Genomic DNA, 17,975 nt, shown 5'->3' with positions numbered 1-17,975 from the left:
ACTGTCGGGGAGGGGGAGGGGTGAAATGGTTTTTAAATATTTTCTTTATAAGTATAATATTTAGTCCCTTGTATATCATTTACATTAAGCCTTAGTTGTAAAATTAAAACAAAATAAGGACTTTATTAAAAAGGCATACAAGAAAACTAGTCGGCAGGGCTTTCTTAAATTAAATGAAGCTGGTTTGTATAAATCTGTGCGAAATTGGTTTACTGGTTTTTACGAATATCTTGTTTTTCAAAATATTAATTCTATTGTTTAGATCGTAAATTGTTTTTTATTTTTAACAGAGATGTTTTAAATACTGATAAATCACTTTTTAAAACTACAGTTAGTAACCATCTTTACAGCTAAACAAAATAATGTATATCTTTTGGAAACAAAATTAATTTTAAATTATCAAACATTCCAGACTCTTAGTAGATCTAGATCTAGATTCTATATGTAATTTTTGTGTGGCAAAAGTGTCACTGAAACTAAAATAAGTAAGACAAGGAGTTGATTCAAATATTGGGTATGGTATGCTTTTTTGTTTTTCAAAACTTTCACTAATGTTGGTGTATTTAGGGAGATCGGTGTAGCAGTGTTTGTAAACATAGAACATATTCACGTGGTATGTTGAATGTTGGAAGTTAAATTAAACATTTAACCTGTTGTTTTTTTGTTGTTTTTTTTTTTTGGCTTAGGGGTCTGTTAATAATTTATTTATTTTATTTTCAGTAGGGCTTAAAACTAGCTAAAGCAGACTAACGTCTCAGTCGTCTTAAGTCTTACTTACTTAACTTGATTTTAAAAGTCGTTTGAGAAGAGTAGCGTAGGTAGAGTGTAGAGAAGAAGTGTAGAGTACTGTAGAGCATGGGGGGGGGGTGCTACTGTTCAGTTCAGCTACTGACTGACTCCTACTAAAATTTAAAAAAGAGTGGTGGTGAGGTTACATCAGAGACGTAGTGGCGGGGGGGGGGGGGGGGCATGTCCCCGGGCACCGACTTTAGGGGGCGCCAAAATGGGTTGGAAAAAGTAATCTTACTAATAATCAGTAATTGAAAGTTTGAGGGGGTGTGCATATCAAAAGTTTGAGGGGGAGGGTGCAAATTAAAAGTTTGAGGTGGGGTGCAAATCAAAAGTTTGAGGGGAGGGGTGCAAATCGAAAGTTTGTCCCCGGGAAGGGTCACTACGCCTGGGTTACATTACTATATTTCATTATAATATTTATAACAATACAAACTTAAATAAAGAGTAGGCCTATACAAATGAAAATCTGCATCATAGTTTATGATTATTATTCATTGGGATTTTGGGATTCAATTTCAGTAAAAATTTTGCTTTTAAGAATTGATAGGCCTATATTTATATATTATTAATTGTATTATATTGATATCTGCTCACTTCACCCCCACAAAGCCTACCGATAGTGTGGGGTAAAATTTGACCATGTAATCAACCATTGTCACGCCCTTCTTACATTTTACTGCCTTGCCATTTTAGTGTGATGTCACATCTCACATATTACTAGGACCCCACTCTCTCTTAGGGTCATCCATTTACGACGTCCACAAAAATTTAGAATTTTAAAACCCCCTTCCCCCAGTCCACAAAAGTTGATTTGTGTGGCCATCATAAATGAATGACACCTTCCCCTATCAGGTTACCAGCCACCTACTTTTAAGACTAGATGTCAGACATGTGTTCCCCTCCATTTCCAGCTAATTTTTCAGATATTGCATATAATAAAATAAAAAATATAGCCTAATAATAATATTAATAGTTAGGCCTATGTCCTATATTATATAATACATCCCAACTCCTCATGGATTTTAGTACAACTTTGCTATGCAATATTATTGGGCCTATAGATCTACTCTAAATAGTATTACTCTGTATAGGCCTATTTCATGCTTTTATTTTGCATAGCACTGTTATAATTCAAACATACTGAATACTTTAAATAAGTTTGCTGGTCTTATCCAGACAACATGCCTCCATCAAAGTCTAAGAATGTGATGTCTGATGAGGAAAGAAAACTCATGATTGAGAAACTGAATGCTGATCTTGAGGATTTTGTCGCAGAAAGATCAATCGCAGCGAGAAACAAGAAAGCTACAGATCCTGCAGACAATAGAACCATTGACGAAATTGCAGAGGTAGAATTTTTTTTTTTAAAGTTTATCTTAAATGATACTAAAACCTTGGTTAGAGCAAGTAAAAGCTCAAAAGCCATCAGGAAAAAATGTCCAATAAGACAGAAATAGTAAATTATAATGGGCTAGTAATAAACAGACAAGAATAAAACATGTTTATATAGTACTTATAAATCAACACTGAGTCATTTCTCTAGATTTTGTTTTTATTGTATTAAAGTGAGAAAGCCTCTTAAGTTACTTCTGTTTTCTTTGTAACATAGGATATGATTGCATGTAAAGTTTATAATTTGTATTTACTCAACTGTCAATAATGAAAATCAATCAGTGTGAGCATCCTAAACAGACACTTATTTTATTGTCCTACAGGAACTCAAGAATCATCCAGCATTTATGACAGACATTGACTGGAGCAAACCACTCCCTCCAGAGATCGAGGGCTTAATGCAACTTAAATATGAGACCGAAAACCCAACTGGTAAGCTTATAATAATAAATTTGATTTAAGGTTTTTTTCTACTTACATTCATGCAATTTTTTAATGGTTTTGTTTTTTTATTTTATTTTTTTTAAATACTTTATATTGCTGTTCATGTCATTTCATGGTGCTGTTGATAAAAATATTTACATTTACTTATCTGATGTAAATGTTTAAAAACAATTGATTGTTGTAAAATGCCAGCACGGGCAGATAGCTACAGAGATGAGGGCAATGAGCAGTTCAAGCTGAAGAAGTACAAGATCGCTATAGCCAACTACACTGAAGGGATAAAGAGTCGCTGCCCTGATGCTGAGCTCAATGCAATATTGTATGCTAATAGAGCTGCTGCTCAGTTTTACCTGGGTATGTCTTCCTAAAAAGTAGTTTAAATGCATCATACAATATTTATTAATTTTCAGAAATAATTTTTAACATTTGACGCTACAACTTTTTTTTACCCGTGATAGTATTTGCATAAAGAATTTCAGGTTGTATTTTTTTGGGTATCTTTGCTTATAAAGAAACCTTAAATTAATGCTTTGTAAGGATGAGAAGTTTTATTTTAAATATTGAGATTTATTGGAAAATTAATTGCTATGAGAATGTTTTCTTTTTTTATTTCAGGTAACTACAGATCATCGTTCAATGACTGTATATTTGCACGTAAATTTAAACCTGATCATTTGAAGGCTATCATCAGGGGTAAGCAACTAGGGGGTGATATTTAGTGTTGAGAATTATTTTGACCTACCATAAACTGGAATAACTTTTAATCTTCTTCTTCTTCATTCTTAATTATTAGTGTTGAAGGGGATCAAGATTTATCTGCCAGTGGGTTTGAACTCGAGACTTTGTTCGAATTTATCAACCATGAGCTTTTTGCCGACTCGACCACGCCTCCAACACAATTAAGCGTTACGTGTCAACTGGTTTTGCGCCATTGAGGCCATTGACTCCAATTTCAGCCTGCTTTTCTTTTTGGATTTGCTTCCATAGCCTTTGTCCAACCAAGAACAAACTACAAGGCAGCAGTTGTTTAATTTTGGAGTTGTCTCTCCTAGAAGAGTGGCTGTCCCCAGCTAACGAGCCTCATCTGCCCGAGATAACTTTTAATGATAATCAATATTTCAGGAGCTAACTGTTGTTACAAGATGAGTAAATATGGTGATGCTGTACGTTGGTGTGATGCAGCTCTAATGGTAATATGGTTTATAACACTGCCGTATTAATCACTCTTTTAGTTTATAACAAGTTTATATTTTTGATGCTGTTTTTATGGTAATTTAAAACATGATATTGTAAAAGATATTTTGATTAATAACTTGTTTATCTGTTTTAAATTGAGCTGTCACTCTAAGGATCTTCTTCAATATTACAACAATGAATGCTTATATTGAGATATTCATATTTGTTATTGTTTGTTATGAATATCACATGAAAAGTAAAATTTATTTATTTATCTTACTACAGTTTGTGTTACTGTAATAACAAAAGGAATATTATTGATTGAAACAGGTGGATCCTGAAAATGCAGAAATTTTAGACCTAAGAGTGCAGTCGGATAAAGGGAAAGTAAGTTGTTTTATTTAATCACGCCATGAAGAATCCATGATATTTTTTTCATGCCAGTTTTGTACATTATCTTTTTACATTAATTATAAAAAACAACTAAAAAATTTGCAAAAATTGCACGTTCAGAATAGGACTAAACTATATATGCTTTAATAAAATGATATACTGAAACTGTACATAAATACAATTCCATGTATTCCTAGAGAGCCCAGGAAAGAGATGAAAGAAGGCAGGCTGCTCTTGACAGAAAGGAAGAAGCAGAGGATAGGAAACTGCTACAAACTGTCTTGGTAATGTGCACTGTGATTTTAATTGAAAATAAAATATAAACTTCTGGTTTTCCTTTTTATTTTAGAAGTAGAAAAACAAGGGAGGGAACTAAGGAATGACAAAACAGTCTCATATTGTGCATTAAAAAATAAAAGTTTTTTTTTTTTTAATTCTTCAGTAAAATTAAAGAAATAATTCAGTGTAATTTTTAAAATTCTGCATGTTTGTCTCATAAGACAAGTCTATGATAGTAATAGCAGTTTGACATTGTGTTGACCCTAAAATCCCATCAAATGCTCATATCAGGGATGAATTTTACTTCCCAGTAGACCATTAGGTCTGCAGAGGGAATGTAAATTCTATATACCTCTGCAGTCAGGTGAGCTAACCTGTACTCTACCCACAGGATCGAGGTATCAAGGTGGCCAGTATGAAGGTCTCTAAAGACGTCAAGATTGACCCCCTACTTCTGACTGCCCTGGAGTCTCACAACCCTACAGGGGCCAAAGTCCATCTAGATGACCAAGGTGTCCTACACTGGCCAGTTATTTTCTTCTACCCTGAGTACACAGAGACAGATTTCATCACAGATTTTAATGAAAACTATAGGTCAGTTCATAAAAATTTATATCTTTGATTTATTAACCTTTATTATTTTAATTACTGTAAATAGAATCATATGAAATTGTTATAAAATATCTATTGTAGTCACCACTATGTTAATATCAGTAAAAATACTTGCTTTTAAACACAAATTAAATTACTTGCCTAAGTTTTCAAAAGTCTTTCCATTGATGAAAGAAACCATTTAGAAAATAGAAATTATTTAAGAGTCTCTGTTTCTTACATAGATCTTCTTCTTTCTTCTTCTTCGTTCTTAATTATTAGCGTTGAAGGGGATCGAGATTTATCTGCCAGTGGGTTTGAACTGGAGACTTTCGTTCGAATTTATCAACTATGACTCGACCACGCCTCCAACACAATTAAGCGTTACGTGTCAACTGGTTATGCGCCATTGAGGCCATTGACTCCGATTTCAGCCTGCTTTTCTTTTTGGATTTGCTTCCATAGCCTTTGTCCAACCAAGAACAAACTACAAGGCAGCAGTTGTTTGATTTTGGAGTTGTCTCTCCTAGAAGAGTGGCTGTCCCCAGCTAACGAGCCTCATCTGCCCGAGGGTTCGAACTCTTACATAGATAATACCAAATATTTTATTCTTAATTTCATAGCCTACCTGGCACACATTTAAATACCAAATAATTTTAACCACAGTTTCATAGACCACCTGGCACACATGTTTGGTCCTGAAGTAGAACCACCAACCTGGGACATAGAACATAAATACAAACCCGAAAACATTGAGGTACATTTTGTTTGTTTTACTGGTTGTCCACACTCAATCTTTCTTAACCCTGATATATTTTAATTACTATATTATATCATGATGTATCTAAAATCTTTAACAATTAAATTCACTTGAATGTACTTCATGGCCTTTCTATCCCCTGATGTTTCAGATTTACTTTGAACATAAAGATGAAGAAAAACTTTATCAGGTGTCTTTAGAGTCTACACTGCTGCAAACTTTGAAACATAAAAAGTAAGATGTTAACATTGTTGTACAGATATTTTTTTCATTCTTTTACCTATAAATTGCATCGCCTGTGTATTATTTTTCCAACTTTCTGATTACAACATTGCAGATTTTTGTCCTATGCCTTTTTCTAAAATCCCATAATGAACAAAATATAATTTGCCATTTTTTAATAAAAATTTAATTTTTTAAAATGTAAATGTTGGTCCTGGAAATATTTTAATACCCTCAATCAGGCAGTCTCCCACCCTGCATTCCTTAGTTAGGTGGTACTAAAGTTTTACCACTGAAACAGTTTTGGGAATGTTTTTTATTCTATAAAACTAGATTGAACTACAAATAGATTTTTATCAAGCCTATTGACATTGTAATGAATAAATGAGTTTTTATTTAACAAATTATGATTAATTGGTTTATTACTGATAGATCTTTGATAACTGGCAGGTCTTAAAACATATTTCAACGAGCTTATATATTGAAATATTATTTTAGATTATCTATAATAGCTAAGTATTTGGTTATTTAAAGTCAGAGCTCAAGATTTTAATACATCTCCTGCTCACTGATATGTGTGAAATGTAACATCAATGCCTGAATCATATCTCTGCCTTCTGTTTCAGATATCTGGTGTATGCAGGTACCCCTGGTTTTATTCTAGTCGTCAAAGGTTCCAAATTTAAAGAGGAATTTATGAAAAGATACAAGTATTGATTGGTTTTTTTTTATATGTACAATTATTCCTGAGATATTTTTTGTTAATATATGTATAAGAACTATCTGACTAAAAGTGAACATGTATAAAATATATTTATGTTTTGATTCATCTCTAATGTATTTTAAACACAAATTTGTTGTTAAAAAAACTAATAGAAATTTTAAATTATGGTAATTGGAATTGATTTTACTTTTTACATTGCCAAGATGAATTATTTTAAAATTGTATTGTACACCCTGTGATTTTATTAAGTTTAAATATGCTAGTGGTTTGTACATGTAGTTCAGTAAATTGTCCTTAGTCAAAGAGCTAATCCTACTCTTAAAAAATTTACTATAATTCTGAAAATGTTTCTGCTCAAGGATTAAGTAATATAGAACAAATATATTTAGTTATGTTTAACTTGGTATTAGTAATCTTTTACTATTAGACATACAGAGGCAAAAAAAGTAAGGAAATATTTTAAAAGAATCTTTGTGACATGTTTGTTTTCAAACATGAGATAAATCTAATCATATATAACAAAAATTCAACAATTTGGTTTTTAAAATTATTTTTATGTGAGTTAGGCCAGAGACGCGTACAAAATGTATTTGAAATGTATTAAAACAATAGACTATAACATTACACGACTTGCCTGTCATACTGTCATGTATAGATCACACAACTTTCTCACACTGTCTTGTCTAGATTATTACATTACCTTGTCACACTGTTCTGTCTAGATTACGTAACCAAACAACACATGTATCCATGTCACCTGTTTTGCTGGGGTATCCAGTGCTAGGCAACTCCCAGATGGTAATTTAATTCCTCCATGTCTTACGTATACTGTTAATGGAACTCTACAACTACTGCTAGTTCACCTTGTACTATAGACAAACACAAATGATACATTCACCAACTTGGGACATTACCCTTACATGTCCTATGGTCTCGGGACTAACAAAACATATCATACTCATCTGTCAATTGTATCAGCATTTATCTTCTAACTGGAATATAACTCACTTCTAATACAACTGATGGGTCACACTATACACACGTCAACAACCCTGTATACATACACAAACATGACTCGTACAATCAACTAATCCGTTGTGCAAGTAGCATAGAAATGTATGACTAGCTTAAAGGGAGACCATTCTACATTCTTCCTGCTTGTGTTGTTTCCCCTGGCAAGAGTGCCGGCAGCAGCGATGTAGGGGCATCATGAGCATGATGAGTCCACCCAGTATACAGAGTCCCCCTGCTAGAACTATACCTGTATCAAAGCCACCGGTGCTTTCTTTTATAACACCTGAAAAATACAAGTTTAACAAAGGTTCACGTTTATGTAAGGAAGGTTTCCTCACATATTTATGTAAGGAAGGTTTCCTCACACATTTATGTAAGGAAGGTTTCCTCACATATTTATGTAAGGAAGGTTTCCTCACACATTTATGGAAGGAAGGTTTCCTCACACATTTATGTAAGGAAGGTTTCCTCACATATTTATGTAAGGAAGGTTTCCTCACATATTTATGTAAGGAAGGTTTCCTCACACATTTATGGAAGGAAGGTTTCCTCACATTTATGTAAGGAAGGTTTCCTCACATATTTATGTAAGGAAGGTTTCCTCACACATTTATGGAAGGAAGGTTTCCTCACATATTTATGTAAGGAAGGTTTCCTCACATATTTATGTAAGGAAGGTTTCCTCACATATTTATGTAAGGAAGGTTTCCTCACATATTTATGTAAGGAAGGTTTCCTCACACATTTATGGAAGGAAGGTTTCCTCACACATTTATGTAAGGAAGGTTTCCTCACATATTTATGTAAGGAAGGTTTCCTCACATATTTATGTAAGGAAGGTTTCCTCACACATTTATGGAAGGAAGGTTTCCTCACATTTATGTAAGGAAGGTTTCCTCACATATTTATGTAAGGAAGGTTTCCTCACACATTTATGGAAGGAAGGTTTCCTCACATATTTATGTAAGGAAGGTTTCCTCACATATTTATGTAAGGAAGGTTTCCTCACATATTTATGTAAGGAAGGTTTCCTCACATATTTATGTAAGGAAGGTTTCCTCACACATTTATGGAAGGAAGGTTTCCTCACATTTATGTAAGGAAGGTTTCCTCACATATTTATGTAAGGAAGGTTTCCTCACACATTTATGGAAGGAAGGTTTCCTCACATTTATGTAAGGAAGGTTTCCTCACATATTTATGTAAGGAAGTTTTTTCTCACATTTATGTAAGGAAGGTTTCCTCACATATTTATGTAAGGAAGGAAGGTTTCTTCACGAGCTAAGAGGGCCGGGCGTTTGTGTGGGCAGGGTTTATTTCAGACATTTTTCTCGGGAATTCGTGGGGGCGGACACTGGTTGAAGCATATAATTTATATAGCCGTATATTTTATATAGCCCTATAATATTCAAAAGTGACTTTCTCTAGGGGCATTCCCTCCCCCCCCCCCTTCCACCCCCTAAGAGATGATTGAAAGAAACTGGTGGGAAGAGGTATATAGTAAAAACAAATGGACGCCGCTTATCACGCAACAGGGTTTGCGGCGTTAGACAAAAATTTCTTTTTTTAAAAAACTTTCTGCTGAATTTTTTATTTTCCCACGTAATTTTGTGACGATTTTTCCTGCAGCTGATAAGATTTTAGCACTGTAAATAATGCGTTCATTTTAACGTGTCATTATAAGATCTAGACGCACATATTCTATAATACATTCTATGTAATATGTGTATTTTATAACAAATGTAAAGGCTTGCATATAATTGTGCACATAAGTGTCTCTTATTAGTTTTGCCAAATCACTCAAATTTTCCCTATATTTTAGGAAATATAATTTCCTTTTCCTTAACTTATTCTAGTTTCAAACTTCTTACTTTAAATCTAAGTAAATTGCAATACGCTTTTGGTAACAAGGTTTTTGACAATATACCTTTCGAATGAACAAACATTGTTTTGAGTTTTATTTTAAAAGATACATCTTCAATTGGAGTGGAAAATCATCCGTATACTTTTAGCCAATGTATATATATTAATATATATATATATATATATATATATATATATATATATATATATATATATATATATATATATATATTAATATATATATATATATTAATATATATATATATATTAATATATATATATATATTAATATATATATATATATTAATATATATATATATATTAATATATATATATAAATAATGGCTGTTTGTGGCGAGCGAGGGGGAAAATTTAAAATCGATTAAAATTGAATGACGTCGTTTTCTATGAGCCCTAACTTAATTTTTAAAAAACATGTTTTAAAAAAGCTATAGGCCTATATGTTATCAATGCTCAGCGACGTTTTGTCGTGTGTACATAATGTAAGAATGTATAGACTGTATTCAATCTTCCGTGTTTATAAACAATAGCTGTTGACGGAAATTTGACAACAAACCTACTGCATTTGTAAAATTTGTGTTTAAGTGGCTCAGCACTCATTTTAGCCTCATTGCTCGTTACTTATACTTATATCTGACAAGGCATCACGAAGCGCATAGTTAAAAGAAAACGATAAAAGTGTGTATTTTTTTTTCTTTTCAGGCATGTAATTTAAAACCAGTGTTTCTTTCATTCATCTCTTCGGGGGCGGCGCCGAAGCAAGCACGTACCCCCTTCCCCCGAAACGAAATAGAATTTATAAAGAAAATATACACTTTTACCCGTGTCCGCCCCCCCCCCCCCCCCCCCCACACCAGAAAGTTTTTATGTGCCCCCCACCCCTCTCTCCCTGCATGTTATGACTGATGCAGCTTTACCCTGCTTCTTTCTGACATGTACGCTACTTTCATTCATTGAAAATTGTTTACTTATACGTGTACATAATTCGAAACATTTACTTAAAACTAGATCAGAAATAAATTTAGGATTAACAAAAATTGATAATATAATAATAGAAGCATTTAAAAAACAATACGAGCTATAAGCGAAGTGATTAAACCACGTTTAAAAAAACATTAATACTAAACGTAAAAACAAATAAAAATAAATGAATGTGTTTCATTTTAGCTTGCAATTTAACTGTAAATTGCATTTTTGTTTAATATACAACAAACGTAACAAAAGTAGTTGCTGCAAAAATACACTAATGTAATGAAACAAGAATCAAAATGAAACAATTATCTATACTTTAGAGTTATTTTTCAAAAATTCTTTGTTGATATGGTGAATTTAAATTTCAGTTACATCCCTTGTTATAGTTAAATGGATATATATGGGAGATAAGTTTTATTTCATACTAGCGTACTCGTCTCGCGTTACTGCGATCTAGTTCTACACACCAGATAGACGGAACAATTTTAAGGGTTTCATTAACGAGTTCCAAATCGTGTATTTTTATATGACTTGTGTGACATTGTTTTCTAAAACTTGAGATATTTAACTGTAATAAAGCAGGTGCCCTATTGCTTCGATCTTAGTTGTTGGGGCGTTGGCTTCTCCGCACTACCGCCCAGACGCCCCTCGGCGTTCTGAATGAAAGTATTGAGTGTACGTTAATCACCCTCCGCAAATGTATGGTTCAAAAATCTTCGGCGACATGAACCCCACCAGTTTCATATGCGCATTCACCGAACCCTTCTTAATAGTTCTGTAGTCCACAGCGACAAAATCCGATCGTGAAATCATGAGTCGGGTGTGTCTTGAACTCCGCCGAACCCCGAGCCCATTGAGAATGACTCACCGAACCCCTGTGGTTCGATCGAACCCAGATTAAGAACCACAAAGAAACACGACATTCGACTACAAAACGTGTAGTATTTATTTTACTGTTACACAAGCAGAGTTTCTTCCAGGCATCTCTTCGGGGGAGTGGGGGGTTTCCACCGCCCCCCCCCCCCTAGAAGCAAGTCTACCACCACCCGAACGAAATGGAATTTATATAGAAAATGTATACTTTTTACAGTGTCAGACCCCCCCCCCCTAAAAAAATATAAATATATCAAGTACCCCCCCCCCCCCCCCTCCTTCCGGAGCAAAATGTCTGGAAGAAACCGTACACAAGCAACGTAGAAAACAGCTAAATCAGCGTGTAAAGCAGTACATTTTCTTAACTTGCTTAGCTCATGTCTTATGCTGCGTTAAGTTCTTCAAGTTGATATCAAGAGGTAATTAGTACCACCTAACTGGCCCTTACTTTACTTTACAGGGTTGATACCAGTAAATAATGACTTCGTGGTTAATACATCCAGCACCCTAATACCTCAATTCTTCCCGTAAACAATAATTATTCGTCACTTATTATCAAACACACAAACGGGAAATATTTTTTTTATTCACCCGCTTTCTGATGTATTTTAATTTCTTTTTAATATTTTGTGATTGTTCTTAAACTTAGCTACTTTACCAACCCATGAATGCATAGCTTACTTTATGCACTACAAACCAGAGAACATTCAGAGACTTTGCATTTTAAAAAAAAATAAATAAACAACAGCACAAAGCAACTTACTGGCAATGGGCGGCCCTATGAAAGTGCCTAGTCCATTAGACAACATGAGGTAACCGAGGCCGTTGCCCAGACTGTCCACGCCCACCAGGTCGGTGAGGACGACGATCAGCAGCCCTAGGATGACGCCAAAGGCGAGTCCGCTGATGACCAGCGTCGTCGTGTAGAGGAAAATGTTCTGGAATTGTGGGAAGGCGATGGTGACCGCGCCCATGACGACGCAGGCAACCGTGTACAACGCTTGCCGGTTGACGTATTCAAAATTGCCTAAAATCCCGCCCACGACTCCGCCGACGAAACTTGCAAACCCAAAAGCCCCACTTAACCAAGCCGCTTCCATGAGAGAAAGACCTTTGTCTTGAAGAAATTCCGGCGCGAACGATTGTATGATGGCGTAGCCGGCATTCCACATGATGTTGCTGAGGAAATAAATGTTGAAGCCGTAGTTGGTGAAGATGTAGACATGCCTGGAGGACATGGGAATCACGGACGTTCCGGAAGCGCTTCTGTCCATGTCGGAGACTGACCGGATGACGTCGGAGAAATGAAAGGCGTCGATGTAGATGACGGTGGAGCCGCGAGACCCCAGGGCGAACAAGGAGTGGGACGAGATGTTGCGCGGGTACAGCACGTCGAGGAAACTGCGTCGGTGGTTGTCATGGTTACCGGAGTCGCCGGAGGCGTGGAGTAAATTTTTGTCCCGGTGTTTGACGTTTTTATCCGGAGCCACGTCGACGGTGAGCACGATGCTGGTCGACAGCTGGAGCCTGTCTGACAGGTTGAGCACGTCGGTCGCCGAGTAGCCGGACTCGGTCATGCTGACCTGGTCGATGAACTGGATCGCGCCAAGGTCAAGGCCAAAGTTGTCGTAGTTGGTGACGTTGCTGCAGCAGCTGGCGTAGCTAGACGGCCGCTGGTGAGTTGCATTGTGGGAACTCTGTCTGCTGTCTTCTGCTTTACACCGCAGCTGGTTTTTACCAGCTGGGGTATCTAGTGTACTTTTACCAGCTGGGGTATCTAGTGTATTTTTACCAGCTGGGGTATCTAGTGTATTTTTACCAGCTGGGGTATCTAGTGTATTTTTACCAGCTGGGGTATCTAGTGTATTTTTACCAGCTGGGGTATCTAGTGTATTTTTACCAGCTGGGGTATCTAGTGTATTTTTACCAGCTGGGGTATCTAGTGTATTTTTACCAGCTGGGGTATCTAGTGTATTTTTACCAGCTGGGGTATCTAGTGTATTTTTACCAGCTGGGGTATCTAGTGTATTTTTACCAGCTGGGGTATCTAGTGTATTTTTACTTTCTTCTTTCCTCATTGACCGCTGGCACGTTGCCTTGTTCAAGTCTGACCTGCTCTCTTCCTTTCTACACAACTGCTGTATTTTAAAAGTCGATGTATCTGATTTATATTCTTCCTTGCTTAATGACCGCTGGTATGTTGTTTTATGGGAGTCTGGTCTGCTCTCGTCTATGTTCAGCGACTTCTTCTTTCTACCTGTATGATCATCGGATCTGTTTTCTCCATTACTTAATGTTGTTGCATTGAACATTTCTACCCTACTTTCTTCTCTGCGGCGTTTTATCGGCGTCACTAAAACCATAGCCTCCTCCAGTTTTTCAAGGCGATACTCGTCCGTCAAGACCTTTTTCTTCGGCTGCTTCTGGGTGCCCGCGATGGAAGGCATAGGGGGGTAGCGCAGCAGGGCGGCGAAGATGAAGAGGTGGAGGTTGAGGCCGGCGAGGCAGATGAGGGAGCCCCTCCAGCTGTAGGTGTCGATGAGGAAACCCACCAGCACGGGCATGATGGCCCCGCCCAGACCAGAGCCGCTGGTCGAGACGCCGGTGGCGATGCTGCGGTACTTGTCGTAGTACAGGCCGGTGAGGACGTGGGAGGGGATGTAAGTGCAGCAGTTGCCGAACCCTGGGGGTGGTGGAAGGGGGGGGGGGGGTAAGGTGTCAGAGATTACATTTATTTGGCTTAAATTTATTTGATCGATCACACTTTCATTATTGATGTAATTTAGTTAACAACTTTATCCTATATATTTAGATTAACTATATATAGTTTATATGTGTATATACGTGTGTTGATGTGTTTGTGTGTGGATGTGAGATAATACGCATGTGTATCTGTGTTTGTAGCTTATATAAATAAATTATATGTATTTATAGGGGCATATATATATATATATATATATATATATATATATATATATATATATATATATATATATATATATATATATGTATACACGTGTGTGTGTGTATGTTTGTGTATTTGTCTGTAAGTGTTTTTGAGATCGTCGAAATTTTTAATTTCACCTACTTGCCTGTAAGAACCCCAAAGAACAGGCACATGGTTGGAATATAAGGAAGGAACGGTAATCCCATCAGGCCTATCGCCACCATCACCGATCCACAGAGGGCAATCTTTCTGTAGCAGTACCTGGTCATCAGGAAGCTGACTATTGGCCCTGTGGAGAGTCAAAGTCATATCTGTAACAACAGTCCTGTGCAGAACATTATGGCTTTGCTAACCTTGATAAATAAATACAACGACTAGACCATACATGTCGTATTCACAAATGAACGACAAAACTTGATAGGTGTATGTAAAGTGCTACCAATTAACCTTATGATTTAACGAGTAGACCAAAGACAACTTTAAAATTATCAACAGGTGTGTATAAAAGCCTTCGATTAAACAGGATTATTCTATTGTAGACCTATCTTGCCTATCTTGTTCAGACATTTGTGACAATGTGTGGAGAGGGGGAGATGAGGTTCAGAAAGTATAAAGTCACATTTTTACATTTTTAAAAAAAAGTAATGTTAGTAATTAAATTCTAGCCGTTATTTCGCGTTTTAGAAAACAATTTTTGTATAATTGAAATAGAAATTGAAAAATATGCTCCATTTCACCGAGATCAGTAAATATTTTAAAAAGAAATGTTTAAAAAAATAATAAAACTGTAATGTTGAGGGGGGGGGTGTAGGTTAATGTCTGACGTCATTTTATGGGGGGGGGGGGAGGTCTGTCTTTTTGTTACGGTGGCGTGGGGGGGAGGGGGTAAACATCGTATGTACGGATGACCCCCTTACGCTTAAAACGAATGAACTTGAGGGTACGTATACAAACACTAGATCTACATGTTCTGTCTTATTCAATCAATAGCTTGACTGTGCTTGTACCCACTGGCCCACTCCCGTTGAAATATTCCCTCAATCCACCCTGGCAACTCGCCAACACCACAACAAGATCTGGCAATTATCTTAAAAACCAGAGATCATATTTTTGTTGGGTGCATCCGTCATCAGCTGATCAGCAAACGAGGCGGCTGTGTGAACCACTTTATACCAGGATTAATCTCGTTTGTTATTCATTATAAAATAATAAATTTTGTTAAGGGAAGTTTACTAAACTTTTTTAAATAGATTCAGTCTAACAAAGATGGTATAGGTATTCCAATATTTTTTATAAATGAAAATAAATGTGTTTCATTTTTGTAGATTTTAAGAGTGTTCATAATTAGTCAAATTAATTCAATATTAGTTAATATGAGTCGATGTTAGTCAACTTTGGTCAATATTAATTAGCCAACCTAAGCCAAGAACTGATCAAAGACAATGAGAAAATAATTTTGATAGACCCTATTAGTGATACCACAATACACTTAAAATAATCCTCATTAGGTTTAATTAAGCAGTCAGCATATATCGATATTAGTCAACATTATTCAACTTTGTTCAATGTAGGTTAACATGGGTTAACGTTAGTCAATTTTATTTAACATAGGTCTGTATTCGCCAATTTTAGTCAAAAGTGGTCAATTTTAGTCAACAGTAGTCAACGTTGGTCATCGTCAGTCAACATTGGCTAACTTATGTCAGAAATTAACCAACAGTTGTCAATATTAGTCAAAACTGGACAAATTAGTCAACACTGGACTAATTAGTCAACATTGGACAAATTAGTCATCACTGGACAAATTAGTCAACATTGGACTAATTAGTCAACACTGGACTAATTAGTCAACACTGGAATAATTAGTCAACACTGGAATAATTAGTCAACACGGGAATAATTAGTCAACAATGGACTAATTAGTCAACACTGGAATAATTAGTCAACACTGGAATAATTAGTCAACACGGGAATAATTAGTCAACATTGTACTAATTAGTCAATACGAGTCAATATAAGTCAACACTGGACTAATTATTCAACACTGGAATAATTAGTCAACACTGGACTAATTAGTCAATACGAGTGAAAATTAGACAACAATGATCAATATTAGTCAACACTGGTCACAATTAGTCAACACTGACCAACATGAGTCAACACTGGTCACAATTAGTCCACACTGGCCAACATGAGTCAACACTAGTCACAATTAGTCAACACTGGCCAACATGAGTCAACACCGAATCCACCTAATCAAACAACTCACCCGAGCCGAGATACACGCCGAAGTTGATAGACCCTATGAGCGACACCCCCACGGGCGAGCCCTCGAAGTAGTCGAGCAGCTCGATGTTGTAGACACCTATACTAGCCGTCGTCCCAAACGTCAGCACTTGTATCATGAAGGCTGAGAGTATGATGACCAGTCCCCACACTCCGCCCTCCATCATGCTGACTGTCTGGGGATTATGTGAGTTCTACGTACCAGGGTATACAAAATCAATCGACGAAAAGAGGAAACCGTCACGGCACCGCTCGTACCCCCACCCCACTCCCCTTCACCTCACCCATAAAGAAAACTGTTAGTTAAGTCATACCCAGATAGTGGAAGACCGTGGTACATCAAACTTGACATCTACTGATTGATTAAAACAAACTTCATTTTCAAGCTTCAACAAGTGGACCAATTCAAGCAAATGTTTTCTGTTAAAAGGATGAGAATATTTTGGCGTGTACTATCAATAATACATTTCTAACAAAAAGCCATCGGACAGCCCTCGTATAACTGTGTGGCTTTTGTCTATATTTACAAAATCTATATTGGCAAAAAGTCAAACCTTTGTCGTTGTATTTGTGCCCAACTGTGTCCGGTGTAGTCTACAATTTAACCCTCGCTATGCTTTCGAAGAGTTTTTGATGGGGGGGGGGGGGGGGGCATTAGATGAGAGCTTTGCTTAATGAAAGATGATCAAATGAGAATAAAAATGTTTTTGAATTGTACAATGGGCAATGCATTATTAATGTAGTATTTTATTTATGCCAGTGGTTTCAAGTTTTCCGTCAGTGATTTTTTTTTTAATTGTAGCACTTCCTTGAAAAAGCTAGTAAATCTTGGCGCATCCCTACCCCCTCTTATCTCATAAAATATTGTTACCACAATCTTTATTTTTATTTATATAACGATAGGGTTAAAGCAGCGAATTGCCAGTGGTCGAAAAATTTTGAATCTAAGAAAAAAAATAAAGAGATCGACGATGAATAAATGAAAGAATATCCTATTCATTGCAAAAGTTATTTAAAATATGAGTATTTACATTTTTTTTTAACTATATCTTTTTAATTTTATTAATTGTACATTTCTATGAAACTTTTTGCGCCTCCTTTAGCACAAGTCTGTAGGCCTACCTATTGCTATATGAACGCTCCCACTTTAAAAACCATTCACAATATTGACTCATCTTTTATTTTTGCCACTGTTGTTAATAAAATGATACAAATTGGGTGGTTCG

The 17,975-nt window shown here is 36.1% G+C and overlaps 2 protein-coding genes across 3 annotated transcripts; one reads left to right on the top strand and one right to left on the bottom strand.

The window, feature by feature from the left end:
- The first annotated feature begins 158 nt into the window (after window positions 1-158).
- LOC131927518 (tetratricopeptide repeat protein 4) lies at window positions 159-7,282 on the top strand. 2 transcript variants are annotated; one of them, XM_059283208.1, is made up of 13 exons: window positions 159-182; window positions 568-613; window positions 1,969-2,141; window positions 2,508-2,616; window positions 2,821-2,982; window positions 3,244-3,321; window positions 3,751-3,818; window positions 4,135-4,191; window positions 4,395-4,481; window positions 4,868-5,070; window positions 5,734-5,824; window positions 5,979-6,061; window positions 6,676-7,282. In XM_059283208.1, the coding sequence occupies exons 1-13, from the start codon at window positions 174-176 to the stop codon at window positions 6,764-6,766; spliced, it is 1,257 nt and encodes a 418-aa protein (XP_059139191.1). In that variant the 5' UTR covers window positions 159-173; the 3' UTR covers window positions 6,767-7,282. The 2 variants fall into 2 exon arrangements, with proteins under 2 accessions (XP_059139191.1, XP_059139193.1); XM_059283210.1 differs by lacking the exons at window positions 159-182; window positions 568-613 and adding an exon at window positions 618-688.
- Window positions 7,283-7,390: 108 nt separating this feature from the next.
- LOC131927517 (uncharacterized) lies at window positions 7,391-16,916 on the bottom strand. The gene is made up of 4 exons (XM_059283207.1): window positions 16,733-16,916; window positions 14,609-14,752; window positions 12,280-14,199; window positions 7,391-8,070 (listed from the first exon to the last, which is right to left on the bottom strand). The coding sequence occupies exons 1-4, from the start codon at window positions 16,914-16,916 to the stop codon at window positions 7,901-7,903; spliced, it is 2,418 nt and encodes an 805-aa protein (XP_059139190.1). The 3' UTR covers window positions 7,391-7,900.
- Window positions 16,917-17,975: the final 1,059 nt, after the last annotated feature.

Source organism: Physella acuta, unplaced genomic scaffold, assembly GCF_028476545.2.
Source record: "Physella acuta isolate Inbredline_101_S28 unplaced genomic scaffold, ASM2847654v3 ptg001413l, whole genome shotgun sequence".
In the NCBI taxonomy this organism is placed as follows: Eukaryota; Metazoa; Mollusca; class Gastropoda; family Physidae; genus Physella; species Physella acuta.
This window is presented reverse-complemented; position numbering and strand designations above follow the sequence as displayed.